The sequence below is a fragment of the Lagopus muta genome, chromosome 12 (genome assembly GCF_023343835.1).
Source record: "Lagopus muta isolate bLagMut1 chromosome 12, bLagMut1 primary, whole genome shotgun sequence".
NCBI classification, from domain to species: domain Eukaryota; kingdom Metazoa; phylum Chordata; class Aves; order Galliformes; family Phasianidae; genus Lagopus; species Lagopus muta.
Window position 1 is genome coordinate 17,600,064 of NC_064444.1, and position 27,433 is coordinate 17,627,496.

The following is a 27,433-nucleotide window of genomic DNA, read 5'->3' on the forward strand; positions in this document are numbered from 1 at the left end:
GCTGTGGGGAGGGAGGTTGGCCTCTGCTCCCAGGAACAGCGATAGGGCGAGAGTGATGGCTTTCAGTTGCCCCAGAGGAGGCTCAGGTTGGGTACCGGAAATAATTTCTTCTCCAGAATAGCAGTGAGGCAGTGGCACAGCTGCCCAGGGAAGTGAGGGAGTCACCCTGGAGTTGTCCAAGAGCCGTGGAGATGTGGCACCAAGGGATGTGATCAGCGGGCATGGTGGTGTTGGACTTGGGAATCTCCTGCACTGGGGTGAGCTGTGCTGTTTGTTGGCCAGCCTTGGGCCAATTGCTGCTCCACAACCTAGGGACATGGAGACAGATGGTTGCACCCACACAGACCATCCATCCATGCATCCACCCATGCATCCATCCATGCATCCATCCATCCATCCATCCATCCATCCATCCATCCATCCATCCATCCATCCCACTGGCCATCCACACACTCACTGACCATCCATCCATCCATCCCACCATCGAGTGTCCATGATAACACACTGAGCAGGTCAGCAGAAGACAATTCCTGCCTTCTCCCAAGTAGCCTCGCTCCACTGAGCACCTGGCTGCCATGTGAGAGCTTTCAGAGGTGGGCAGGGTGGTGACACACAAGGTGTGGGTGGAATGCAGCCCCTACATGACCCATTAAGGATGCTGTCACACCTGTGATCTGATGACAGCATCTGGCATGGTGGCCATCCAAGTAGGATGGAGGCCACAGCTTTTCCTGGGCTAATTGATTGCCATGCTTCTGTCCAGTTCTCTCCATGTCTGCCCATTGGTTTGCCTTCTCCCTGCTACCTGAGGGACCTGCTGTCCTCTCCACCACGTTCGCTCCACCACTGCTTCCAGATAACAGAGCCAGTCATAGTACTGGGACACCTGGCTCCTCGCAGGGTGTCCTTGGTGCAGCAGTTTCTTTGTCACTGATATTGCCCTGCTCTGCTTAGCTGCAAGGTGTGGCAATCAGCTAATTAGGGTTTTTTGCATTGCTGGAGCTCTGTGCCGTCTTGTCCTTGCAGCAGGGTGTCTCTCCGGGACCAGAAAGCCATCAGACCCACTTAAAACTGGGTCAGTTCAGTGTGATCTAGGACAGGGAGGAGAGCGATGGGATTTGGGTGAAAAAGTTAGGGTTAGGGTTGGGGTTTAGGGTTATGATTATTTAGGGTTAGGTTAGGGTTAATGTTAGGGTTGGTTGGGGTCAGGGTCTCCCACTTGCTGTTCCTGGCATTGGGCATGGGCAACCTCCTCCCTCAGAGCTCCACACAGGGGACAGCACAGAGGGCATGGGGTGTCACCCACTGCGACGGCCACAGTGCTGGCTGCTGGGGTCTCTTTGGGTCTCCACCACCGACCAGCCTCAGCCAGGTCCCTTCGCCTCCCCTCTCGCCCAGCACCGGGTCGGGGCCGGGTGGTGACCTGGCCATGGCGGGGGCCCCGTCCAACGCTTCGTCCTGCCGGGGACAGCCTGCTGGGGGCCCGCGGGGACGCTCGCCCTCCCCTGGGGCCGGCAGAGGCGATAGCGGTGGCGACGGCGGTGGCGATGGCGGTGCCCATCGGTGGCGGCGGCGGCTCCCGAGGGAGGGCCGGAGGGGAGGTGCTCGCTGGATCCGCCATTGGCGCCGGCCTTGCCGTGGTTTCCTGCCGAAATCACATGGCTCTCGCGTTTCCATGGAGAGTGGCCGGGGTGGGCGCTGCCAAGCGCCTCTGAGCCGTCCCTGCCTGCTCCCCGTCCATGGGAGAGGAACAAAGGCGATGCGCCCAGCCAGGCCCGCTCCCGTCGCACGCCTCTCCTGGGACATGTGAGTGCCGCCGTCCTCGGGCGCTGTCACCGCGGCGGGGGGCTCTGCTGGGGTCACCTTTTGGGGTGCGGTTGGGGGCGACGTCGGGTCTCTTCATCCGGACGGGAGAGTGGAGCGAGGGCGGCTGGGGGACCCCGCTGCCACCTCGGGGAAGCGGTGACCCCGGTGACAACGGAGCTGAGGCGCAGGGGCTGAGATCCCGTCCTGCCCCCGTGGGGACGGGGGGTGACGGCCATGTCTGGGGGCTGCCGCCTCTTCCTCCTCCTCCTCCTCCTCCTCGCTGCGGAGGGAGGAATGCTCGGAGGAATTAATGAGACAGATCTGGCTTTGTTGCCGGCCCCATCCTCCTATCTGTCGGCCCTGCCAAGAAATCCTTTGGGAAGCGGAGGGCCGTTAACCCCTTCCCCGCTGCGCCGTGGGGCTTTGCTGCGCCCTGGGGCTTTGCTGCGCCCCGGGCCTGATCTGCATCCATTTATGGCACCTCCGAGAGGAGCGGGCGGCTTCACCCCTTATCCTGGCCCTGGTGACCGGAGCAGGGCTTTGCTGCGTCCCCCCGTGGGGCCGGGAGCTGGGGATGGTGGGGCCGGGGGGTGACGTGTGGCTCTGGGCTCCTTTTGGGGTGTCCAGAGGGGGCTGGGAGCCCCCCAGAGACCCTCAAGTAGGACGGAGGCTGTGACCCCCCAGCTTTGGGTTTGGGGCTGGTGTTTGGGGCTGCGTCACCGCTGTGGGGCTGCGGGGCCTCTGCTTTGCGGGGCTGTAGGGCCGCTCCCACCGCCCGGCCCCAGGCCCTGCGCTTAGGGCTATTTATAGGGCCGCTGCTTATATCTGTGCTATTTCTGCCCTGCGTGGGGATGGCGCAAGGAAGTGACGAGAGGGCTTCAGCCCAACCCAACGGGGACGACTTTGTCACCCCGCACTGTCACCTCCCTCCCTGTGCACGCTTATTTGGGTGCCCTGGGCTCCTGCCCCAGCCCCTTGCGTGGGGCTGCGTGGGGAGGAGGGCCTGCAATAGCTCACCTTTGTGTCACTGGTGCCGCTGTCACTGGAGGGGACGTGGAGATGGTGGCCTCGGAGGTGGCCTCTATGGCACATCATAGCGGTGCTGGGGACGGCAGCGCAGGGACACCGCTCAGTGCCTCTGGGGTATGGGATCTCCAGGACGTTTGTCCTGCCACCAGCTTCTGTCAGTCCGTCCCCACTGGGATGCCCTGCTTGGGCTGCGGAAGGCTCAGACCCAGCAGAGAAGCAGATGATGGGACATCACACAGATGGGATGGGGGACACCACACAGGTGGGACGTCACCTGGATGGGATGCCGTAACCGCATCCCTCACAGCCTTTTGGCGGCCTCCCATTGCGCAGTGCCCTCGCTGCCCACCACCAGGCAGCCCTCGTTAAGCTTTAATGAGGACAAATGAGCTGGCATGGGCCACGGCTGCAGGCGCGCTGCCTGGGCGTGTGCCGGGCACCAGCTTGGGGCGGCAGCCAGCGGGATGTCAGCATCGCAGTGCCAGCACTGGGAGCTCAGCAGTTGCATTGGGATGAAGGAGAAGGGCGATGTCACCGTGCTGGGCAGCTGGCTCTGCTCCCTGCTGGTGTCACCGGGGTGGGGGGGGTGACACGGCACTCCTGCTGCCAGCTCCCTGCTGCCGTGGTGCAGTGAGCAGCAGGATGTTGTCCCCATGTTGGTGATGGGGGAATGCTGCCCAGTGCCGCCTCCTTGCGGCGCAGCGGGGTGGCAGGGTGCGCCAGTGACATCTTGGGGTTGTAACACCCCTCCAAGGCTCTGCCCTGATGCTTTTCTTCCTGAACCTTGCCTGACCTCCCTCTAAAAGCAGCAGCAAACAGGAAGGGAGCCGGGAGGGAGGTGTCTTTTCCTGCGGCACTGACGGCAGCCCTTCCCAGCTGGGATGGGGCTGTGCTGCTCCAGCCTCCTCCTTGGGAGCCATGGCTATGGTCAGACAAAGGGCAGGACCCGAAGTTCACATCTGTGCTCCAGATGGGCCACGGGGTCCCATGGCTCTGCAGGGACTGGGACATGGGTTCACGCTGCCCTTATTGCTCTGCAAAGGGCTTTTCCCTGTCCTTGTACCTCTTCCAGCCCCTCAGGACGTGGAAACACGTGGGCTACCCTCACGCCCCGCTGGTTTTAATGCCGAATTCCTATGGGGCATGAGGAACACGGTGCTGTTCCAGGTGCCACCGCTGTGCCCTTGGGTTCCCACGTGGGAATGGCACCCAGCAGCCTTCCAGCGCCCTACACAGAGCTGCAGCTGAAGGCAGCTTCCTCACAGCACAGGCTAGGAAACTCAGGGCTAGCAAATGCTCTGCCAGTGGGGTTCAAAACTAAGCTAAATTAAAATAAAGCCGCCCAGAAGAGAGCAGCAGCGACGTGAGCTCTGGTCGGTTGTGCCATGCTTATCAAAGGGGCCCCTTCCCTGCGCAGGGGACGGAGAGATGGACAGACAGACGGACGTCCTCCCTTCCCCGGCCCTTGAGGCACGCAGTGGGGCAGTGCCGTCAGCCCATGGGCAGGGGAAGCGTGGGAGGGGACAGCCAGCACCAAGCCCTCAGTCCCGGCAGTCCTGCAGCATGAGAGCCTGCTGGGCCCCTCCGCTCCCCGCTGCACCCTGCCATGAACGACAAGCAGAGAGGTACTGAGCCCGGCAGGGATCCCAGAGCCATATAGTCACTGTAGGAAGGCTCCCCGACACCAAAACGTGGCCAGAGCAGGGCGAGGGGGACGTGGTTTGGGGTTTGGGTTGTGGGGTGCTCTGTACCCCGTAGCAGAATTCCCTTGGTGAGCTCGGCGATGCGATGCTGGAGGCACGTGTGCCCCCCACTGCTTGGCAAATGTTCTTAATCTGGGGAACCCCGGGTGGTGAGGTGGGGGATGAGGGAACCCTGAGGATTGCGGGGCACGGTGGTTGATCCTTTGGGGGGTCTGTGGGGTGAGGGGTTTCACCCTCCTTGCCCTAGGGAAGGTGAGCCAGGGGCACTGGGGAGGGGGTCTGGCTGTTACTGTGGCACTGTGGCAGAGGTGTGGGGTTGTACTGGGTATTTGGGGGTCTAGTGTTGGCCAGCTGCCCACCCTGCACAGAGCAGGGGAATCCTGGGGCTCTTCCTGTCTGCAGGGTTAGGGGCTGAGCTGCCTGAGAACGAGCATCCTAGGGGAGAAGATGGCATTTGGGACCTTCGTGTGGTTCTGCCACCCCCACCAGGACCCAGAGGCGTTGGGGAAGAGGGTGCCACATCCCTACATGGGGATACAGAGAGGACTCATGCAAATGGACGGGGATCCCAGTGGGTGCCCCCACTCTGGGGCCCTGTCCTCCTCCAGGGGACCCATCCCGCTGGGTGCGGCACCTCCACGGCCACATCCCAGGAGATGCCCTAGAAAACAGGTCGTGCTCGAGACACCCTTTAAGGCAGCCTCCTCCCTGGGTGCCACCTCGGGGCTGGCATCTCCCCCTCCGGGATCCACCGGGTGCCCCAGGACGTGCTGCGAGGCGCTCCGTCCCCATCGTCCCCCTGTGTGTCCAGCCCAGCCCTGCCCTTCCTCGGGGACGCTCCGAGGGGTAAATAAGCACTTCCTCCAATTCTTCCCATTAGCAGCTCCTTCCTTTTCCTGCCTCCCTCCCACTTTGGTGCAAGGAGCCGGTTCCATAGCCAAGAGGGCGGGCACCGGCCCCATGGGTGCCATCGCCCAGCGTGGGGTCCCAGCACTCAGCGTGGGGTCCACAGCTCCATGACCCCAAGCACGAATGGCTTTGGCTTCTCCCCAGCTAGAGAGCTGCCAATTTCACAGTTCCCGATTCATCTCACTCTGAACCCCAATCCCCTGCGCGCGGTGGGTGGGGGGTGGTGGGGAAGGGGCCGTAATGCGGAGGAGGTCAGCGGAGAGGCGGCTCCCAGGCCCTCCATTGATCCCCGGATGCCCCCATCTCTGAACCGGGGCAGGAAGGAGGATTGAACACGGCCAAGCGCTGTCCTGGGCCGGAAAGGGGCTGGCGGGGGGCCGGGGCGTGCAGCGGGGACGCAGCTGTGCAAACAAGGACGCAGCGGCTCGGGTGGAGGGAATGGTGCCAAGCGCCTGCGTTTGCAGGCTCCAAAGGTTCTCCCTCATGGTTTCCCCTCCTCACAAGGGCAAGTTCTCCCAACGGTGCCTCGTGTGCTGGGGGGAGCTGGGTGCACCCCTTTGTGCCAGGGGATACCTAGAGGGCGTTGCTTGGTTGACGTTGGGTGCGATGCATTTGGATGCAGCAGCCGGGCTAAGGGCGCACAAGGAGCCGGTTTGGGTTTGGGTTCTTGGGGCGTCTCAGCCTCCCGCTGTGTTGATAAACCCGAAAGAGCGACCTGAGGCTGCTGTCTGAGTGTCAGGAACAGAAACCAGCCGGGACCAACCCAGCCGGTCGGACTGCCCCCTCCATGCGCCGAAGGAAGCTGCTAGCAGCATTCCTGGGATTGGAATCATCTGCGGAGCACCAGGCACGGGGAGACGAGCAGCAGCCGGGTCCGAGAGCCCAGGGGAGGGCCGTGGCGTCCCCACCGCACTGCCTGCAGCAGCTGGACGGAGCGATGGGGATGGACGGACAGATGGACAGGCTGTAGGACTGGGAGAGCTGCGGGTGCTCCACAATCCCAGGGCGGTGAGGCGCATGGCTTTGTCAGAAGGCGGCTTCGTTAGCACTCTAATTAGGGGCAGGGGCTGTGGCTCTGTGGGGCTGTGGGACTGGACCTTTGGGCAGGGACACGAGGCTGCGTGGGGAGCTGTGGGACTGCCACCCACAGGAAGCAGGAGGGATGTGCCGTGGGCTCGGCGGGTGGCAGGGACACAGACATGTGGGTGACCCACCCAGTGCTGGCTGCCCCATGGCGAGGGGCTCCAGAACCCCACGGGTGAGGAGCTGTGGCCACTATCCCTTCCAAACGTGCCCCAGGCTCGGTGCTGTGGCGTACCAGGTACTCCTTATCTCGGTAATGTCAGGAATGCACCATGCTGGGGTTTCTCTTCCGCCAGCAGAGCGTGCCAGGAACAGACCCTGCTGCCACTCAGTGCCCACGTGTGCCAGGCTCGAGCATCTCAAGCAGTCCTGCAAACCGTGAGCAGGATGGGGTTCATGGGGCGCTCCCCTCCTCAGTGAGCTCCTGGCCCTGGGGCTGGGGACATGGCAGCACGAGGCTGGAGCTGATAACTGCAGTGTCACGGTGCTTTGGGTTGGGAGGAAGCCACAGTCCCCAGGATGGAGCGTGAGGGTACGGAGCTGGCCATGCCATGTCATCACTGCTGGCAGTGCTCCTTGTGGTGCTGATGCTCGAGGTCAGATGCATGTCCCAGTGTGAGGGACACCCTGAGGGGTTTGGGGATACACTGAGCATCACTCCATCCTGCCACTGCTCCCTGGTGACAACCTCAGCATCTTTCACCTGCTGAAGGCCCCTCCTGGAACACCCGCCATGCCCTTGGGAATGGAAAGGATGGGCTCCACGTGTGCCTAGCACTGCTGTGGGGCTGCTGGGTGCTTTCTCCATAGAACAGCCCACCTGTGCCGCAGGCCCTGCTCGCTCAGTGGGGAGCAGATTAAACCGCCCTGCAGAGGGTAATCTGCCCAGGCCCTGCAGGGATTACAGCTCCTCCTAATGAGCTTAATTGGGGCAGCGTTGTCCTGGTGACTGAAGGGACCAAGGCGACACCGAGACCCACAGAGCTGCTTGGCTCGGACCGAGCACAGAGTGTGGGACCTGCTGCACCCTGGCCCCATTTGCACAGAGCAATCAGCAGTGGCAGCTGGTGGCTCCTGGTGGCCTTGGTGCGGTGTCCCTGGGCGCTGAGGACACGGGGCATAGCACGGTGCCGAGGAGGCTGGGGCATGGCTTTGTGTTGTCTGGGCAGGTGCGTGCTGCGTGGGGACGGTTGGGATGGGCTCAGAGCTCTGTCACACCCTGGGCACCCCACCCCGGGGCTGGTTGCACCAGGAGGAGCCACAGACCCTCTGCTTCTGCATCCAGCGGTGGCTGGAGAGGTGACGATGCTCTCCAGCTGGCAGCTGGGTCAGGGCTTTGGCACTCAGGGATTGGTTCTACCTTGCACGGGACATGTGGGTGCCGTTGCCATGAGGACAGGCAGCATTTTCAGGGCTCCTGCAGTGGCCACGGGGACTTCTTGGAGGACCAGGAATAGCTCTGCCTTTCCCTTCCTGACAACAGAGCTCCTGGCAAAGGCCGGGGACTTTCCAAAGTGCTTTGTTGTCGGCAGGTTTCCGTCCTGCTCACAGGGCTGGGCAGCAGGGTCCTGCCCCACACATTCCTGTGCTTGCTGAGGGTGGCAGGGGGACTGCAGGACACGTTTGGTGACAAGCAGGGCTCCGGGGGCTTTGCCATGGCCACGTCCTGGAGGAACCGTGGTGGGCATGGGGCTTCAGCCTCTTCCCATAGGCCATGCGGTGATGTACCCGGGGGCTGCTCAGTGGCTGCCCCATGCCTTGCTGGCGGTGACCCCGCTGCCTTGTGTCCCCTTAGGGAGGCCCTCCAGGTCACACTCAACGATGTCGCTGTCTGCGCGGCCGCAGCGCCGAGTCCTCGTCGCCAAGATCAATAGGAGCCAGTCGTTCGCCGGGGTGAACTCGACAGCAGAGCGGCCCTTCAGGTAGGAGATGGGGGCTGGTGCTGTGCGGCACGCTGGGGGCTGGGCACGGTGCTGTTACCCAAGGTGCTGTCCCTTGTCTCCATGGGAACATTGGTGGTACCCAGAGATGTGGCACTGGGGCTGCTGAGCCCATCCTGTGTCACCCCAGCGCTCGGTTGTCCCTGTCCCAGGGCAGGCACAGCAGGGTGGTCCTTAGAAAGTTCCTCAGGGCTGCCCTGTGACCACCCCAGCACGTTTAATGACTGTGGTAGAGGAACAAATGTGGTCTTGAAGAAGCTTTGTGTGTCAGCTCCTCAACGTCCCATGGCTGCAAGTTTCTCCCTCAGTGCTGGTGTGAGTCAGGGCTTCCTCTGGGCCGTCCTAAACCTGGTGCTGGAAGGTTTTTTTGGCTGCCCATGAGCTCTGCTGTGAGGATCAGCAAGCAGCCGGTCCTTGCTCATCCTCTCCGCTGCTGGCGACTTGGTGGCACCCATCACATCCTCCCTTCTTCTGTGCCAAACTTACATCAAGGAGAACCACCCTGCGCCTTCCTCTGCTCCCTTCCCAGCTCCTTGGGTGGTTCTTGAGACACAGACGTGCTGTAGGTTTGGACTGTGCCATTTTAATGCTTTGGAGCCCTTTTTGGTTCTCCTTACCTCCCAGTCCTAGCAAGGAGTCGTTGGGAAGTGGTGGCACAAGCGAGCCGTGCTCCAGCAGCACCTCCAAGCAGGCAGCCCCGTGGCACGGGCACATGCCCACATGGAGCTTCCCCATGCCTGGGAGCAGCTCCCCAGCCACACTTGGCTCTTCCTTGTGATGCCCAGAGCCTTGGCAGATGAGGAGGGGGAAGGGATGGATGTGCAAAACAAGCACTCGCCCATCATGTTGGCTTGGGTTGAGGCCAAGATATTCACTTTCCCGTACTGATGCTTCAGGGAAGTCTTCTGGCTGCTCTCCGAGGAGTCACGTAGGATGGGAGGTCCAGGCCAGGACTAGTGACGTGGCTACGTTAGAGGGCAGAAGGGAAGGGCTGTTCTGCCTGGGGCATTGCTGGTGGGGCCGGGCTGTGCTCACACTGCACAAGGCAGGAGGGGGAGTGTTAGGATGGGTGGTGCTTCTGGGTCGTGGAGGTATCTCTGTGATATCTGTGCTCAGCTGTGCTGATGGGGGGGGTGACAGGCACATGTCCCCATGCTGCTCCTGTGCTGACACCTGAGAGGTCTCTCTCAAGGATGCACGATGGCCACCCAAAGCACTGAGGGTGGAGCAGAGCGTGGTTACTCTCTAGAGAATGTTTGGGGCTGGAGATGGTCACTCTAGGAGAGCAGCTTGGCTCTGGCAGGTGCACGTTTGCCTTTGCTCCTCCTAAAAGGAGCTGAGGATCCCATGGAGGCATGCCCACAGCCAGCATCTCGGGGTTCTCTGAGATGGGATTGATTCCCTGCTCTTCTCCACTGTGAGCTTAGTGGGTTTGCCTTGTCATAGAATCATAAATCATAGAATGCCTGAGGTTGGAGGGGACCTCAAAGACCATTCAGTTCCAACCCCTTGCTGTGGGATGGGTGCCCCATCCATGGCCGTGGGCATCTCCAGGGACGGCACACTCACAACTCCTCTGGACAACCTTTCTTCCATGTCCACTTTGGGGCAGCTACATGCACCCAGAGACACAGGCACGTGGGGCAGGCAGCATTTCCCAGCCCTGCAATCGCACATGGCCTCATCCCGCCCGGCCCTGCTGGCCGGTTTGACTGGGTGCCGGGGAGCTGTGGGAGAGGCAGGCAGGTCGGGACGGAGCTCTTGGGACTTGGCTTCCTTTCTGGAGCTCCTTGTTGTGAGATGGGCACCCAGGAGGACCCCAGTGCCGTGGGTCACCATGGCCGTGTCGGCTTCTCTGGCTTCTCTCAGCAGGAACCTCTCACCCTTCACACCCACCGTCTCCCGCAAGACTGGCTCCAGGGTCAGTAGGATGTTCTCAATGTCCCACAAATCCCCACCACCCAAGGTGCCTCAGCCCAATCGCCTAGATGAGGTGTACGAAGCGCTCAAGAAAGGTCTGACGTAAGTGCTGGGGCTGCTAGGAGGTTGGGATCGGGTGCCCCCAAAGGTGTCCGTGGGGCTGGGTGGTGTGGGCTGAGGTCCCCGTCTGAGCCTGCGGTGCTGCTGTCCGCAGGGCCTACCTGGAGGTCCACCAGTTGGAACTGGAGAAGCTCAGCACCCAGATCCGTGAGTCCAAGAGGAATTCGCGCCTGGTGAGTGGTGCTGGGAAGAGTCTGTAGGGAAAGGTGCTTTGTGCAGATGCTCGGGGTGCTGGTCATGGTTGGGGCAGCTCACGGTCCTACGGAGACATCGGGGGACAGTCCATGGTGTAGGGCTGCATGGGGTCCTGTCCTCCTGCCATGCTATGGGTGGTGGGTGCTCCCTGGGTGAGCAGAGCTGGCTTTGTGCTGCATCTTATCCCTCTCCTCTCTCCTCCAGGGCTTTCTCTACGATCTGGATAAGGTAAGCAGGAGCAGTGTGCCCCATTCCCTTGCCTCCCCACGTCCCCTCCACACCCACCTTCCCCTGTGCAGCCAGGGCTGGGACTCTGCACTCAGGGTAGCAGAGGACAAAGCAGATACTGGTGGTGGCTTGTAGCCTGCTTCCTGGGACACATCCTGTCGCACAGCAGGAGTGTGAGGCAGGGCCATATCCTGGCCCGCAGCCCCTCTCAGGGAGCCTCTCACACCATCTCTGCTTTTCCAGCAAGTGAAGTCAATCGAGCGCTTCCTGCGTCGCCTGGAGTTTCATGCTAGCAAGGTAGGAGCTGGGGATCGGGTACTTCTGTGGGTTTCTGGCCTCTATTCAGCACTGGGGCCACGGTGCTCTTCCCCACCTGGCTCCCAGTCTGTGGTGATGCCAAGCCAAACCCGCAGTGCCCTGAGCACTGGGAGACCGCCTCAAGAAGCCACTATCCCTGTTGCCACTTGTCCCCATGCCCCTCACTGCACCCCTGGCCTGTCCTTGCAGATCGACGAGCTGTATGAAGCCTACTGCATCCAGCGGCGGCTCCGCGACGGGGCCCACAACATGGTCAAAGCCTACAGCACGGGCTCACCGGGCAGCCGAGAGGCACGTGAGAGCCTGGCTGAGGCCAGCAAGGGCTACAAGGAGTACACGGAGGTGAGGCAGCCGGCGCTAGGGGGGCTGAGAGGTGTTGACCCTATGGGTGGTGAGTGATGGGTGCTCTGTCCCTTGCCCCCAGAACATGTGCCTGCTGGAGAGTGAGCTGGAGAGCCAGCTGGGAGAGTTCCATGTTCGGATGAAAGGTACTGCATCCTCTCCCAGCCCTGGAGCAGCACTAGCCTGCTGTGTCCTATCATCCCTCTGCCTTCTCTTGCAGGGCTGGCAGGTTTCGCCCGGCTCTGCGCTGGTGATCAGTATGAGGTTGGTGGAGCCTTGGGTATGGAAGGGGATCTGTCTTCCTCCCTTCTGCGGTCCATGCTGAGCATGAGGGACACGGGTGGGCCTTGTCCTTGGGTGCTGGTGTCAAGCAGGAATGTATGCTGGGGACCTGTGGTGGGTGGCCCAGGGTTGCAGAGAAAACTCCCAGCCCTGTGAGTGATAGAATCATAGAATGTTGGAGTTGGAAGGGACCTTAAAGGCCATCTGGTCCCATTCCCTGCGATGAACAGGGACACCCACAGCTCCATCAGTGCTCAGAGCCCTGTGCAGCCTGATTCCACGCCTCTGCTCTTCTCCCAGATCTTCATGAAGTACGGCCGGCAGCGGTGGAAGCTGCGGGGACGCATCGAGGTGAACAGCAAGCAGGTGTGGGACAGCGAGGAGATGGTTTTCTTGCCTCTCATCACCGAGTTCCTCTCCATCAAGGTGAGGAGCCCTGCAGTCAGAGCACAAGTGGGACAGAGATGCTGTGGGCCAGTGGGCTCTTTCCTGGCAGGAGCTGCGTTAGGGCAACACCTGCAGTGGCTGTGCTGTGCACACACGAGACAGTGAGGGGACTGGACCTCATTCAAACCCACCCTTTGCTGGGACAAGAGGATACTATTCCACGGGGATGGCATCCTGGCAGCAGCCTGACTGATGATGGCCTTGTCTCATCCTCTCCTCCTCCTTCCCCAGGTGACGGAGTTAAAGAGCCTGGCCAACCACGTGGTGGTGGGCAACGTGTCCTGTGAGACCAAGGACCTCTTTGCAGCTCTCCCCCAGGTAGTGGCGGTGGATATCAACGACTTGGGTACCCTCAAACTCAGCCTGGAGGTGACCTGGAAGTGAGTATCTCAGCAGGATTTGCCAGTTGAGCGTAGCAGGAATGGGAACCAACAACCGGCCTGTCCTGAGCTTTCACCCATCCCAAAATCGGCCTTCTGTTCTGGAAAGCCAGAGGCTGAAGAGCACCTTGAAGTGCTGTCTGACTGCCCCCTGCTCGCTGCAGCGTTGGGACCTTCCGGCTTAGGATGCTTCCCTCACCTCCCCTCTCTCCCCTGCAGCCCCTTCGACAAGGATGACCAGCCCTCGGCAGCCAGCACCGTCAACAAGGCCTCCACGGTGAACAAGCGCTTCTCCACCTATAACCAGAGCCCACCTGATACGCCGTCCCTGCGGGAGCAGGCTTTCTATGTAAGCATGGAGCTGGGCAAACACGGTTGGGTGGAAGCACCCACGGTGGGGTTCGCTTTATTGAGTTGAGTGTGCCAGGGGAAGTCCCAGTGGGTGGCACAGCTCCATCCATCCGGCCACGGCTCGCGGCGCCGGCCCCCCTGCCCTCACAGCTCCTCTTCTCTCTGCCCAAGAGCCCATTGCGGGCAGCCGACAAGCACGGCTGGTCCTTGTTGGACATCTTTCGGGAGACACTCTTCGAGAAGCTGTCTCGGAGCTGCTCTTGCGGCGACGTCTCCTCGGTCGAGCTTGGGAGATGGCCGCAGCCAGGCCGCGTAAGTGCGATGGCTGGAGCCGGCCCGTAGCGTAGCCCAGCAGCGTGGCCATCCTGCTGTAGTGTAGCTGCTCGACCCCTGCTCACCAGCGAGTAGAAGAGCTGGCCTTATCCTTGCACTGGTGGCCGTGCCACGCTATGGCATTGGTGTGACGGCCAACACGGTGCTAATGTGGCGGGGTGCTGGCGTGACTCTAGCTTGAAATCGGCGTGGTGCTGGTGTGGCATTGGTAGCATGATGGGGTGGCACTGATGTGACATCGGGATGACAACGGCGTGGGGCTGGGGTGACACTGACGTCACACCAGTGCGGCACTGGCACGACGTCGGTGCGGTGGTGTGGTGCCCAGCGTTGGTGACAGGGGTGCAATGTCAATGTGGTGTTGGTGTGGTGTTTGTGTGACATCAGTGTGACGTTGATGTGACACTGGTGCTGCCCTCTGCAGGCTGGTGGTGGGGCTGTTGCTCTCTTGCCGCTGAGGACCCCATCTCCCCATGCTGGTAGACCCATTAGCACCATGGCAGGGTCCCTCCAGCTGGAAAGGGCAGCAGCGCACCAAGCAGAGCCCATTCCTGCCCCAAAGATCACAGCAGCCTCAGTGCCTCCTGACATGTCGCTGTCCCTTCCCTAGAACATGCTGCGGCGTCAGGAGGAGCTGGAGAACGGCACAGCTTGGTCCATCTCCTCTGAGTCGTCAGATGACTCCTCCAGCCCCCAGTTGTCCAGCAGCACTCGTCATGCCGCCCACAAGCCCATCGTGCAGCCCGAGGTGCAGGCCTCGGCCCCTGCCATCGAGATCTCCTTCTCACAGCAGCAGGAGGAGACTGGGGCTGGCGGTGGCATCCCCATTGGGACAGACCTGCCTGAGCCCCCAGAGGAGCAGGATGGCTGCAAGAAGGACGCTGTGGCCAACGGGCATGTGCCCTACACCCGGACTCTCAGCCACATCAGTGAAGCCAGCGTGGATGCGAGCATGGAGGCCAAGGCTATGGAGGGCCCATGGGAGCCCGCTCCCAGCCTGGAGGAACACGATGTGGGCAAGCTGGACGATGACTCCCTCCCTGGTGCCTCGAATTCGGTGCCAGAGACCTGGGCAGGGAAGGACAGTGGCCCTGAGGCCAAGCCACGTGCCATGGTGGCGTGGGCTGAAACCCATGAGGTGGAGGCTGAGCCAGTAGCAAGCCCAGCACCAGCGCAGGACGTTTGTGGAAGTGAAGCCCCCACGCCAGCCGTGGTGTTGGCACAGGCCCCCGCAGAGGAGGGGCCCGTCCCAGCCCCACACCTGGCCACCAGCCCCCCGGCGGTCCCACGGGTGAAGGCTGTGGACTCAGGGCTGGAAGAGGCCATCAGCCTCCTGGCCTCGGCCCTGGATGACTATCGGGGACAGTTTCCAGAGCTGCAGCCCCTGGAACGGGAACTCAAACATCTGGAGGAGATCCTGCTGGTGAGGAGGCCCAGAGGGAGTCCGCAGCAGGGAACAGTGACAAGAGCCATGGCACTGCCCAGGGCACGAGGGTGGTGGGGCCATCCCTGATGGCACCGCTCAGCTGTGAGGGTGGTTGGGGCATCCCTGATGGCAGTGACCAGTGACAACAGTGGTGGGGTCATCCCTTATGGCAGTGATGAGGGTGCTGGGGCCATCCCTGATGGCACTGCTGAAGGGACAAGGTTGGTGGGACCATGCCGGGTGGCAGTGACCAGGGATGAGGGTGGTGGGGTCATCTGGATGGTACTGCCCAGAGTACAAGGGTGGTGGGCCCATCCATGTTGGCACCATTCAGTGACAACAGTTGTATGGGAACTGTTGAGTTCCTGAACCACTGATGGAGCACCTGAGGAAGGGACCCGGTCAGTCCTGGGAGCACAGGTGAAGGCAGTTCAGCTGTGTGACAGGAAGGGGTGGAGCCTGGCTGCACCTCTCTTAGACCTCATTTAAGGGCTGGCTGCCTCTGGGGAAGGATCTCTGGTTGGAGATCTCTTCTTGGTGAAGCTTTCCCTTGTGAACCTGGGATCTTCTGGTGTGGGTAAGCAATCTTCTTCCCTTCCTCTATAGCATCTTTCTGTCGTGCTGATCCTTTGTTACTATACCTCTGGTGAAGCACCTTTTTCAATCATATTGATCTGTCCATTGTTACGACAGTGCTGGGGACATCCCTCATGACAATGACTGTAGTGGTGGGGCCATCCTTGACCTTGACTCAGGGATGAGGGTACTGAGGCCCCTTAGAGTGGCTTGCTGAGATCTGACCATTCTTTCCTTTGCAGCACAAGCAGGGTGTGTTTCTCAGCCGTGCCTCCAGCATCAGCCTCACAGTGGAGCACGCTCTGGAGAGCTTCAGCTTCCTCAACACCTCTGACATGGAGGACTCGGAGGGCTCAGAGGAAGAGGCTCTGCAGGATGAGAGGTGTGCGGAGCAGTGTCTCATGGAAGAGGCACAGCAGGGGTTGGGGTGCTGAGCTCTAGTGGGGAAGGACGGGCTGGATTCAGGTGGCCTGTGCTGATCTGGTTCAGTCTCTCGCTGGTTTGCAGGAGGGCCAGCAGAGCGCGGCGTGGAAGCAGGGCTCCCAGTGCTGGTGAGGTGGGAGCAGATGATACTGGAACATGCAGTGGCTCCGAGGGCAGCGCAGACCCCATGAGCACCAGCAATGAGTTCCTGGATAAGGCCCTGGTGCTCCACCTCCACAACTGCAACCGCCTGCTGCTGGTGAGACTGGGGACTGGGACGTGATGGTGGGACACATGGTGGGGTTGGCCATGGCTCCTCACAGTTTCTGGCTCCAGTAAGCCCCTCTGAGATGCCTTGCTGTGCTGGGGTCTGGGCGCCATGCTGTCCTTAAGGTCACTGGCATACCTGTGCCTTACAGAACCTGGGCACCTTTGGGCCTCTGAGGTGCCGGGAGATGTTTGCCCTGGACAGGCTGCTGCGGGAGGCACAGGTGCTGGAGATCGTGTGCCAACTGATGGAGGAGCGGTTGGAAGCAGCGGGCTCTGCTGCCGGAGGTAAGGGCAGCAAGGGGCTGCGCAGGAGGGATCTGCCAGCTGGATGTGTGGCTTGACACCGCCTGTCCCTGCAGTGGTGCAGTTCTCAACGCGGAAAGAAGGGGTGCTGCCCCTTTGGGACCACTGCGTGGAGCTGCCCAACATCTACACCTGCCCCGTGGAGCGGTTCCTGCAGGTGCTCAGTGCGCAGTACGCAGCACCCATCAGCGAGCGGCACCCAGGACTGGCTGATGCGGGTGAGCCTGTGGGTGTGCAGGAAGAGAATCTCCAACCCTATGAGGTACTGCACACCCTGACCTCATTATTTTCCCACAGTATGTGTGAAGCTGGTGGAAGATGTGCTGAACCGGCGGCTGCCACGACGACCTGGTGGCACCCAGGGTGAGCAGGTCACCATCTTCCAGTATTGGAGCCACTTTGAGTCCCTCGGCGCCCTGGTGCTCGACACCTACGTGATGGAGCTGGCAGAGGAAGGTGGGTGCCCCTCTGCCAGGCTCTGAGCTGGAGACAGTAGGGTGTACAGCCCTATGGGGTATCACCCAAGGGCTCACTCACCCTGACCACTGCTGGTGCTCAGCCCCCTCCTACGCTCCCATCCTGGGCACCCTTTGGACCTCACTTTCTGCAGGTCCCCAACTCGGGTGCCCCCAGCATCCTATGTGGGGTCCCTCCGCCTGCTGTGGGTGGAGGCCGAGCTCCCCACGGATGCTCGGCTCACCGGGCTGTCCCCACAGTGCTGCTGGCACAGAACCTCAACTCAGACGACCAGGATGTGGTGCTGCGGGCACTGAAGCGTGTGCCTGAGGGCCGCCTGAAGAAGGAAGGGCTGAAGGCGCTCAGCTTGCTGCTCGTGGAAGGAAACAGCAAGGTGGTGAGCGCCGTGTCGGCGCAGCTCCGCAGCCTGGCGGAAAACCCCCGCTTCCGCCAGCGGGTATGCCATGGGCAGGAGGGGAGCACGGGGGCTCTGGGCTGCTGCTTGGAGCGGTGGCACTGAGCCCTCGCTCTGCCCCAGGCCCTCGTGTGCTTCCTGGGACAGCTGGAGGATGAGGAGGTGCAGACACGCGTGGCTGGCTGCGTGGCGCTGGGCTGCCTCAAGGTGAGATGGGTGCACAAAGGAGCCCATGTGGTATTTGCTTCCAGGCTGAGCTGGCTGTGGGGTGGATGGAGAAGAACTGATGCTGCCTGCTACTGTTTCTGCGCGGCCTCCAGCTCCTAGGGGTGCCCCAAATGTGCTGGGGTACAGTAGAAAGGGAAAGGGGGCACAGCCAAGGGTTCTAACTGGGTGATCTTGAAGGTCCCTTCCAACTCAAGCCATTCTATGATTCTGTGACTTCTGCCCGAGGCTGGTCTGGAGGTTGAGCTCTAATAGGGGTCTGCCCTGCCTGCTACCCACCATTGCAGGAACCTTGCTGCTTTCCCATGTGGGTCACATCCATGTTGCTGACACCAACCACGCTCAGCCCTCTCTTCTCTCCTACAGGCCAAGGAGAGCATTGAGCAGCTGGTCTACCTGTGCCAAACAGACAAGGAGCCTGTGCGGGAGGCAGCCAAGCAGAGCCTGATGCTGTGTGGTGAGTGTCCTGCATCACCCCTGCTCACAGCTGCCGGAGGGGCATCACCCCATGTCACACCACCCAAGGGAGAAAAGGACCTGGGCTGATCCCTGCCTGCCCTGTGCTCTGGCTCATGGTGCCCAAACTCTGTGGGGTGAGAGCGGTGGTGGGCAGCAAGGATTCCTGCGGGCACAACCCTAAGCGTGGGTGTTATTTATTATTTGCTAGATGGCACTGAGAGAACCATCTGAGTGGGTTTCTAGGCCTCCAGATCGTGGCAGCTGCTGCACAGGTTGGGACATGTGAGCTGTCCTTGTCCCTCAGCCCCCACTCCTGCTGCTTTGCTCACAAATGTCTCTGTCTTAGAGCCTGTCAGCCATGTCACTTCTTGGAGTCTGTGTGTCTTGGTTGTTCGTAGCCCCACAGCAATGCCTGCGCACATAGGTGCCACGTGTCCTGTGTCCCACGTCACCAGCCCGGCTGGGGACAGCTGCTGTGTGCAGATCTGTGTGCAGGGCTGCTGGGCAGAGATCTCTCAGCATGGAGTGTGCAGCCCTGTGTGTATGCTGGGGTGTTGGGAAGCTCTTGGGGTCCCTGTGTGGGTGCATGCAGAAGCGCACAGCAGGTTGGGATGCTGCACCTGGCACAGCCCCGAGCCTGGCCCCCTTGCCCTAGCTCCTGGCCTGGGAACTCCATGGGCTTCTAGAGATGGGATTTGTACAATGGTGTGCTAAGGAGAATGTAAGAATCATAGAACCATTAAGGTTAGGAAAAAACTCTCAGATCCCCAAGTCCCACCCTGTACCTCCCAGCGCCACATCTCCGTGGTTCTTGAACTCCTCTGGGCACTCCCACACCTCCCCAGGTAGCTGTGCCAACACATTACCAGGAGCTCTGTGGCTGTACCACGCTGGTTCAGCTCTGTCAGGCATCAGCATCATTTTTGTCACAAGACAAAAATGGGAAGCTGGCTAGGGATGGGATGGAACAGAACTTCTGCCTTTTGCTTCACTGACCGTGGCCCGTGCTTGCAGGGGAAGATGGCAAGTCAGCGCACCGGCGACTGGAGGAGACCCTGGACAGCCTCCCACGGATCTTCGCCCCAGCCAGCATGGCCAGCACGGCTTTCTGAGATGCCACGCAGAGCCACCTGCCATCCCTCGAGAACAAGGGCACTGCTGGGCTGCGCTTGGGCTCGCAAAGGCTGGGCCCAGCCGACGGCCCTGCCCACAGCAGCACTTGGGCACCACCCCCGCCGGCAGCTCGCCGCGGCCGCACACTGCCTTACGGAGCACCGCTTCCCCTGCCCCGAACACCAGCCGTGCGGGGGCCACGCACGCACCCCTGGGCGAGGAGGGGCTCGCTGCACACCCCACCCTTCGACTGCTATTGAAAACACACAGGGAACCTTCGTGCTACAGCTGCTGATCGGAGCGGCAGGGAGACGCACCGGATTCCTCTCTGCCTCTTGCCTTCCCGTCGCTCGGGGCCGCGTGCCCTTTCCTGGAAGGACTCGCACTTTGGAAGCGATGCTGTTTCTTTCCAGAAGTCGCCTGGGCTGGGAGGGAACCGCTGCCCTTTTTGCCGCCTGGAAGTCCACAGGACTTAAATAAAATGAGATATGAGATATATTAATATATTCTGCTGGCGTTTCTTCTTTCCAGCTCTGCATGCTCCTGTCCCTCCCCAGCGGTGGAACCCAGCTCAGAGCCCTTCCCCTCTGCTGGGGAGGGCAGGGCAGGAGGAGCGACAGAGGGACGGACAGACGGACGCTGCCACCTTTTCCTTTCGTTCCTGTTTGTTTTATTTTATTTTTTATTTACGATTTTTTTTTTTTTCAGAAAAAAAAGCAACAAATTCTTTTCTATAATGTCTCTATAAATCTATATATAATGTAATTACAGAGAATGACTAATTTTGATTTTAAACCAGAAATAAAAGCAAACCTTTACTGAGCCGTGGTGTTGCTGTGTGGGTGTTTGGCCCCCGTGCCAAGGGGCAGGGAGCTATGGCCTGTGTGTGGCTCTCTGGACAAAGCTGGGTGTTTCTCAGGTGAGGATCAACCTTCTGGTTTTACCAGCAGTATAGCAGGCGTCTCTTTCAGCAAAGCAAGGAGCTTTCACTTTCTCTGAGCTATGTGAGAGTTAGCAAGATGCTGCAGAGCATGGGAAGCCTCACCAAGGCGCCACACCGCAGTGGGCAGAGCAGGTTTCTCAGAACAGGGAAGCCCTGACCTGCCCCAGAGCAGAGAAGGGGGGCAAGGGCTGCAAGTGAGAATGGTAGCACCATGTATGTCTCATTACAATGATAACAAGCCACAGCAGATCAAGGAATTATGGAATAGAGTTGGGAAAGGACCTCTGACCATGGCCTTCACACAGCCTTCCATTCCTCCCCACTCAACATGCTCGAGCAGGCTGCTCAGGACCACGTCGTGTCAGGTTTTGACTGTTTCTGAGGATGGAGATGGCAGAATGCTTCTGTGCTACGTGTTCCAGTGTTCAGCCACCCCTGCACAAAAAGCATTTCTTTAGTTTCAATGGAATTCCTGTATTCTGTTATCAGTATGGCTCTCGTTCTGTCACTGGGAAACACTGAGGAGAATCTGCCTGTCTTCTTTACCCACCACAAGTGTTGAGAGACATGGATAAGAACCGCTCCAAGCCTTCATTCTTCCAGGCTCTTTTTTATATGGCAGATGCTCCAATCTCTTCATCATCTTAGCAGCCATCACAGTTCTGAGGGGGGAGCAGGTTAAAGCAGCAAAAGGCGCCAGCAGTGGCAAAGACCCCTGTGGTCAGCTCCAGCAGCATCACACCACGGTGCACAGGGTGTCCCACATGGGAAACGTGCTTACTGCAAGTGGTTGGCAAGCACCACGTCAGCAGCAAGGGCACCCAGGCATCTCTCATTACTGGGGTGTGCTTTAGTACCATAAGCTTGCAAGGCCAGGAGGAGGCTCAGGGCAGCTTGGTCAGCTCTCTGCCACCCAGGTCTGTGCTGGGTATCTGGGACACGGCAGCATCAAGCAGACACAGCACCACCTCAACAAACCTGACATCTGTCAGGGTGATGCTTTCAGAGCAACCGCTTTTGGATGTGGCTTTATCTGCAGACAGGATTGCAGGAAAGGTACGAGCAGGAGATGCTTTGCTCCATCAGTGCTAGCTTAGCATTATTCCACCTACTTGGGGGCTGGACAAGCCTCAGGCCAAAAGCACAGTATTTCTCCCAAAGCTCTGAATCATGCTCTCAGCTGCAGGCAGCAGGAGTGAGAACAGGGGTCTTGGCTGGCACATGCTGCAGTTGGGTAATAGCCTGTGGACAGAAACACCCTGAAGGTATTAAGTAGCCCAGACTGTGTTCGGTGTCGTTTCTTTTTCCCCCAACTAACCCCTGGAAATACCAACGGTTCAGCGCTCCAGCAGCCTATGTGTGTGTTCTCCTTGCTCTGCCAAAGCCTGGCCCCATCCCTGCAGCAGAATACCATCTTCCAGGATAAGCTGTACCTTGGCTGCAGAGATTGGAGCAGGAAAACAGCCTTCTGTCAGGGCAGGCAGGGTGCTGCACGTCAGTACAAAATGACTCTGATCCTGGAAGTCCCAGGAATAATCTCATTTGTGTGGCTTTAACATCATCTAGAAAAAAAAAAAAAGTATATATATATGAGTCAATTTAGGAACGTATTGCCTAGCCCCTTGTTCTGAATGAGTTTGCAACAGCATCACCAAGGATCCATCGGTGATGGGGAAGGGAGGACTGAACTTTTCCCTCCAGGACTTCACGTGTGCTCCAGCCCTTATGCAGGAATTGCGCAGCTCCACGGATCAGCTTGCTGGGTGCCACTCTTTGCACACACGGATGGATGCTGCACCACAGAGTGCACTGTGCAGCAGCATGTTTGCTGTTTCAAAGGAGACAGTGCTCCAGCACCACGTTTGTCAGCCCAATCTGTGTCAGCACTCCAAACATCTCTCCCTCTCACGGATGTGCGTGTGTGCTCAGCAGCACCAATGACTGTTGCAGCCACTTGCTTTTTTGTAGGAGCTGCAGTCCGTGGGAAGGTGTCTGTGTCATGGTTACATTACCCACGTGCTCTGGGAAGATTTTCCTTCACCCCACTTATTGCTGTTTTCCTTGTAAATAAAGGAGCACGCAGCCTTTTTGTACCAGCAAAAAAACAACCAGCCAACGCGTCCTCCCCTTGGAGAGCATCAGGGCAGGTGCAGCTGCTCAGCACAGTCAGATTCGGTGACGCCAAGAGCACCAAACAGAACAACCCCAAGCAGGCACTGCCTCTTTGGGGCATCACAAGCTCTGATCATCCCTCCTGACTAAGAAATGACCGAAATTTTGATGTCCGGACACATTTAGGAGATCACAGGAGTTGGAGATTCTCTTGCTTGAGCAGGCTCAGATTTGGACCTCTCACCTTAGCCAAGGCTTGTATGAAACTGTGCTTCCAAAGCATTCACTACACACATGTTTTAGGACACTTATAAAAGATTCAGAAGGCCAAGTGCTCTGCATTTGGCTGTAGCAAAACAACAGCATCCTCAGGGTCACTGACTGTTCAGTGCAGGACTGTTGGTACACACACCATGGGCTTGTTCTTCAGGGACCACCTCTGAGGTGACAGCTAGGGCTTCACTTCATACAGAAATCAAAGCGTGCTCCAGGCGATGTCCAAAACTAAATTTAAGCTAACATTAATGTTTGCTCTCCTTCTTAAAGAAGAGGGTGATTCCTACCTCATAGTCAGAAGGTGATCAGAGAACACAGTTAGAAACAGCAGGAAATGAGGGCTCAAAGCTGAGCCGGGAGCTCATCAAGGCAGCCAGGGGCTCCCTGGCTCTAGCTCCCACAATTTCTGCTCATGGGCAAGTGGCTCCAGGACAAATAACTTCAGATACCTCCAATAACTTCCAAGCAACATCTGCCTCTGGGCGTCTAATCTGGAGATGCTAGGAGGGTGATTTTCGGGAGGCTGAAAGTAGGGCAGTGGGATGTATTGCAAAGGCTTGAATCCTCTGCAGATCAACTCAAAAGCACCTCTGATGGAGGGATCCGAGGCCAAGAGGTCAGCTGTACCCCCAGCACGCACTGGTAGATGGTTTCACACATCTCTGCCAAGAAAAGGCCATGAGAAAGTGCCTGAGAATACTTTCTGCTTCCTCACACAAAAGGACGTGCAACATTTGCCACTGGACAGCTACCAAGAAAAGGCAGATGGAACATTAGAAGCCAGTTACTCCTGGCCTGGTGTGAGTATTTAAAGGAAAGTAAAACGTCATCTTACATCAGACAGTGCTCCTCTTCACGTTAAGCAATGCTGACCTAAGCTTTTGAGTTTAAAGCAGGATTTGTGGCCACACATGAAACATATGTTACTCTCCTCAAAGTAAGAAGCAATGGTTTGATGACTTGTAATAAAAAAACTGTAATCAAATTCACACCACAGAAGCAATTAAGATCCCCAGATGTTACAGCAGGGGGCTGCACCCTCTCAACTCCTGTAACTGTCAATCTGTGACATCACTTTGTCACTAGCTTTTTCCTCCTATGGATGAGGTTAAGGAATCAGAGCCACAGCCCAGCCACAGCACACCCTCTGCAGCTGCCTGCCATGCTGTTTCCCGTGCTGGAATGAAGTAATGGACTCGGGCTGGTGCCATCACCCTCCAAAATGAACCAACAGCCCTTAAAGGACCACTGGTGCCACAGCCCTCCCACCAACATAAAGGTTGGGAGGGCAGAAGGTGAAATAAGCCCTGAAAGCAGAGGCACAGAGCTCACCTCCTCCACAGCATCCTGGCAAGCTCTTCCCATCCCTACGACAGCTCCACAGCATGACTGATGTTCAGGCTGGGATTTAAGGGCACCATTTACACAGGCTAATGTATGCTGTGTCTGTCTGATAGTTTTGTCACTTGCCAAGCAGGTTGGGGTGTTTGGCTGGGCTGCCAAACAGCTTTTGCTCCTCTATGACACCTCACAAGGGAAAAATCTGAGCAGGAATTTATTATCAGCCTCAACTGCAGCAACCCCAGAACTGCCCAACCTGGTGCTGTTTGGGCCTTTTCTCTGTCTGTAGGCCGCGTCAAAGTAGGAAGAAATAACTTCTTTCCGACGCACCTTAAACCATTCAAATTTTAACCCAGCTTCACTTTGCATGCTTTAATGGTAGGAAAATAAAAACGGGGCACAGCATGAGCTCAGAGGAAGCGCCCTCAGCTCGCCTCTGCCAGCGCTGAGGTAAATCTGGGCGCTGAGGTAAATCTCAGCACGTTCCACTCAAGCGCCAACTCGTCGGTATTTACAAAATCACCCGGAGGTTTCCCTCGAATTCAAGGCAGCCCTGTCAGCTCCTCGCCCAACTCACAACACCCATCGACCCCTCAAGCCCCCTCGGTACTATCTGCACCCTGGACTCGTGCCACGCCTTCCCCGTTCCTACAGCTGAGGCGGCTTCCCGCCCCAGGGCGGATGCGGAACGGACACAAAACTCGGGGCGCCGCGTACAGCGCCCCGCTCCCCTCAGGGCCGGGCGGGCCGGGGCGGGGCACAGCCTCCCCTCAGCGCGCCGCCGCCCCGCCCTCCCTACCACGTGACGCACGCACGCACACGAAGTGACGCCGCCGCCCCAGCCCGGCGTTTGAAGTTGGCGCGCGCCCCGCGCCCCCCCCCTTTCCCCCGCCCCGCCCCGCCCTCCCAGCACACCCCGCGCGCGGCCGCTTCCCCGCGCGCGCCGTCCCCTCCCCCCCTCCCCCTCCCCGCTCCGGCCGGCGGTCCGCGGCAGCCGCGCTCGCGCAGGCGCACTCCGCCCCGCCCGCCGCCATTTTGTGTCCGAAGCGACTGTGGAGCGATTAAACCGCGAGCTGGTGCCGGGCGCTAGCGGCGGCCGCGGCGGGGCGCGAGGGGAGCGGCGGCTCCGCGGGGCCGGGGGCGGCTGCGGGGCGGCGTGCGGCGGGGCCTCGGCGCCGGGAGCGAGCCCGGCGGGGCGCGGGCGCAGGTAAGCGGTGAGCGGGGGGTTTGCAGTCGCTTTCTCCGGCCTCTAGGTGTCACGATGGGGCTCCGCGCCGGCTGGGGCCCCGCAGCGGCCGCCGCCGGGGAAGCAGGGGGCTTTGTCTCCCTCTATCGTCCCCAGCGCGGCCCGCGCCTGCCCGCTGCCACCGCCGCCGTTCCCCACAGCGCGGCGCTGGGCCGCGGCCCGCCCGGCCCTCGCGGCCGCCTCCATTTTCCTCCCTTTGTCTCCCCGCCGCCCCGCCGGGGCCCGGCTGCCGCCCCCTCCCCGCCACGCGAACCGCCGCCCTCCCCCCCCCCCCCGCCCCCTCCTTTCTCCTTCCCTTTCCCTTCCTCCTCCCCTCCCTCCCCGCCCCGCCGCTCCGCGCCCGTCCCGCTCCCCCCTGTTCGGCCGTTATCCGTTTTCCCCCCCCCCCCCCTTATTTATCATCTCCCACCTCCTTTCGGCTCTCTCCGTTCTCCCTCCTCCACCTCCTCGGGGTGGTTTCGGAATTCGGCGGAAGCGGTTCGGGCGTTTTTTTTTTTTCTCGGCCCGCTCCGTCCCGCAGCCCTGCCTCGCCGCCGCCTCGCTGCGCTGCCGCCGTGTGCGCTGCGGAGGGAGAGGCGCTGCGAGGCGCAGAGCGGGACTCGAGCTCCCTCTGCAAGGCAGGCTGAGCAGCGCCATGCAGCGCCGGCCCTGGCACGGCTGGGGGGCGCCCGCTCTCGCCGCGCTGCCCTCCCGCACCCCCCCCCCCCCCCCCCCCCCCTTTCCCTCGATCTCAGGCCTCCATCCTGGGCTCAGCTCCGAGCTAGAAAACGCGCTGCTCCCCTCCTCCCATCCCCCCCTCCTCCCGTGGGTATTGCTGCTTTTAATCATGCGGAAGGGGCGATCGCACACGGTTCTGTGCCCTGCATCAACTTGATCTCAACTGAGATGTTCAGAGCTGTAGGTTTTGTCAGTCACGCTGCTCTGCCTTTATCGGATGGCTTCGACGCAGCGTTTTGTTCCTTGTACCCGTCCCCAGCACTCAGCGCTGCTGCTGAGAGCACACCCGCTTTCCTGTTGCTGACTTCCTATTTTTTACCCCGTCTCTTGCTCCCCCACCCAACACTCAGCCATGCCTCCAGTTGGTAACAAACCCCAGAGGTGTCGTTGAGCTGCTCTGTGTGTGCGGCTTTGAGATTTGTTTCACTGCAGGAAGTGTGTAAGTGTTTTCTCAGGTCCCACAGTTTGCTCATGCTGAGCCTGTTGAACTGGTGGCTGTCTTTTGGGCATAAGGAGTGGCTCTGAGCTCCAGTTCCTACTTCAGCCCCATCTCACCTTCTGTGTTAGTGCAGAAGTCAAAGACCGAAGAAGGTCTTGAGCATATGAACCAAGCAGTGCTTTCTTTTTTTCCATAGGATGATTGATTTTCTTCCTTCCATTTTGCTTTTCTGTTTGGACTGCATTTTGCAAGTCCTTTGAGGGCTGCAGTCGTGTTTTGGGGAGCTCCTTTTGCATCCAAAAGTGGCTTTGGACAGGGGCTGTCACCCCAGTGGCAAGTATGGTAACACCTTCAAACTATCAAACTTCAAACTGTAATGAGGGCCCAGTCTCTACGTGCCCTTGCTGTCCTAGGCAGGTGCAGTGGCATCAGCACAGGTTGGATATTTGGGCAAAATTATTCTCAGAGCAGTGAGGCAGTGGCACAGCTGTCCACAGAATCACATAGAATCACAGAATGGCCCAGGTTGGAAGGGACCTCAAAGATCATGAATCTCTACGTCTCCTACCGCATGCAGAGCCACCAACCTCCACGCTTAATGCTTCACCAGGCTGCCCAGGGCCCCATCCAACCTGGCCTTGAACACCTCCAGGGATGGACGGGGCATCACAGCCTCTCTGGGCAGCTGTTCCAGCACCTCACCACTCTCATAGTACACAACTTCCTCCTGATATCCAACCTCAATCTTACGTCCCTGAACTTAAAACCCTTTCCCCTGGGAGAGTCCCCAACCCTGAAGGTGTTCCAGAGCCATGGGAATATGGCACTAAGGGATGTGACATGATCAGTGTGGGTAGATTGAGGTTGGACGTGGTGATCTTGGAGATTTTTTCCAACCTTAATGATTCTATGATTCTCATTCAGTATTAATATCTTCTGTATTTATAAGGAAGATGCCCAGAATGATTTCCTTAACGCTCGTGAAACTCCTTGCAGGATATTTTTGAGGCACGACGTCAGAGTTAAAAGGTGCAGGATTGCTGTACTCCCCAGTGGCCCTGCAGCTGAACTAACATGGCTCAGGGAGTTCGCTGAGCTGTCACCAGAGTGCTGAGCCTGCTGCAGCTTCTGCCCACGCCGTCAGCAAGGGAAAGAGCTAATCCAGGCACTGCTCCTGGTGCTGGCAGGCTGTGTCTTGGCTGTGAACTGCTGTGTGTGTTGCTACCAGGCTTTGTGGCTGCAGGTCAGTAGCTGCCTGATACTTCTGTCTAAAAAGGGCCAGATGCTGACCTGTGTTGTTTTGGGCC

General features: G+C 59.4%; 2 protein-coding genes and 1 long non-coding RNA gene across 9 annotated transcripts in view; 2 read left to right on the forward strand and 1 right to left on the reverse strand.

The window, feature by feature from the left end:
• The first annotated feature begins 1,589 nt into the window (after positions 1-1,589).
• RIPOR1 (RHO family interacting cell polarization regulator 1) lies at positions 1,590-19,874 on the forward strand. 6 transcript variants are annotated; one of them, XM_048958327.1, is made up of 23 exons: positions 1,590-1,806; positions 8,326-8,452; positions 10,340-10,492; positions 10,605-10,683; positions 10,910-10,933; positions 11,177-11,230; positions 11,441-11,593; positions 11,676-11,739; positions 11,814-11,857; positions 12,176-12,301; positions 12,554-12,702; positions 12,922-13,051; positions 13,997-14,809; positions 15,631-15,770; positions 15,896-16,070; positions 16,231-16,366; positions 16,441-16,602; positions 16,682-16,840; positions 17,101-17,297; positions 17,379-17,462; positions 17,847-17,937; positions 18,148-18,211; positions 18,954-19,064. In XM_048958327.1, exons 1-22 carry the CDS (start codon positions 1,740-1,742, stop codon positions 18,168-18,170), a joined length of 3,150 nt encoding a protein of 1,049 aa, XP_048814284.1. In that variant the 5' UTR covers positions 1,590-1,739; the 3' UTR covers positions 18,171-18,211; positions 18,954-19,064. The 6 variants fall into 6 exon arrangements, with proteins under 6 accessions (XP_048814284.1, XP_048814280.1, XP_048814281.1 ...); XM_048958323.1 differs by lacking the exon at positions 18,148-18,211 and having other exon boundaries at positions 1,592-1,806; positions 18,954-19,874; XM_048958324.1 differs by lacking the exon at positions 18,148-18,211 and having other exon boundaries at positions 1,593-1,806; positions 10,343-10,492; positions 18,954-19,874.
• Positions 19,875-19,989: 115 nt separating this feature from the next.
• Positions 19,990-25,626, reverse strand: LOC125699129 (uncharacterized). The gene is made up of 3 exons (XR_007379440.1): positions 25,380-25,626; positions 21,326-21,557; positions 19,990-21,237 (listed from the first exon to the last, which is right to left on the reverse strand). It is a non-coding gene; the product is annotated as an uncharacterized LOC125699129 (long non-coding RNA).
• Positions 24,864-27,433, forward strand: part of CTCF (CCCTC-binding factor) — a 29,817-nt gene continuing 27,247 nt past the window's right edge. Inside the window, exon 1 of one of the 2 annotated variants that reach the window (XM_048958329.1) lies at positions 24,864-24,931. The gene's annotated coding sequence lies outside the window, so the exon portion shown is untranslated. Of the gene's footprint in view, positions 24,932-26,774; positions 27,370-27,433 lie in introns of those variants that run through there. The other variant, XM_048958331.1, reaches the window with a different exon arrangement.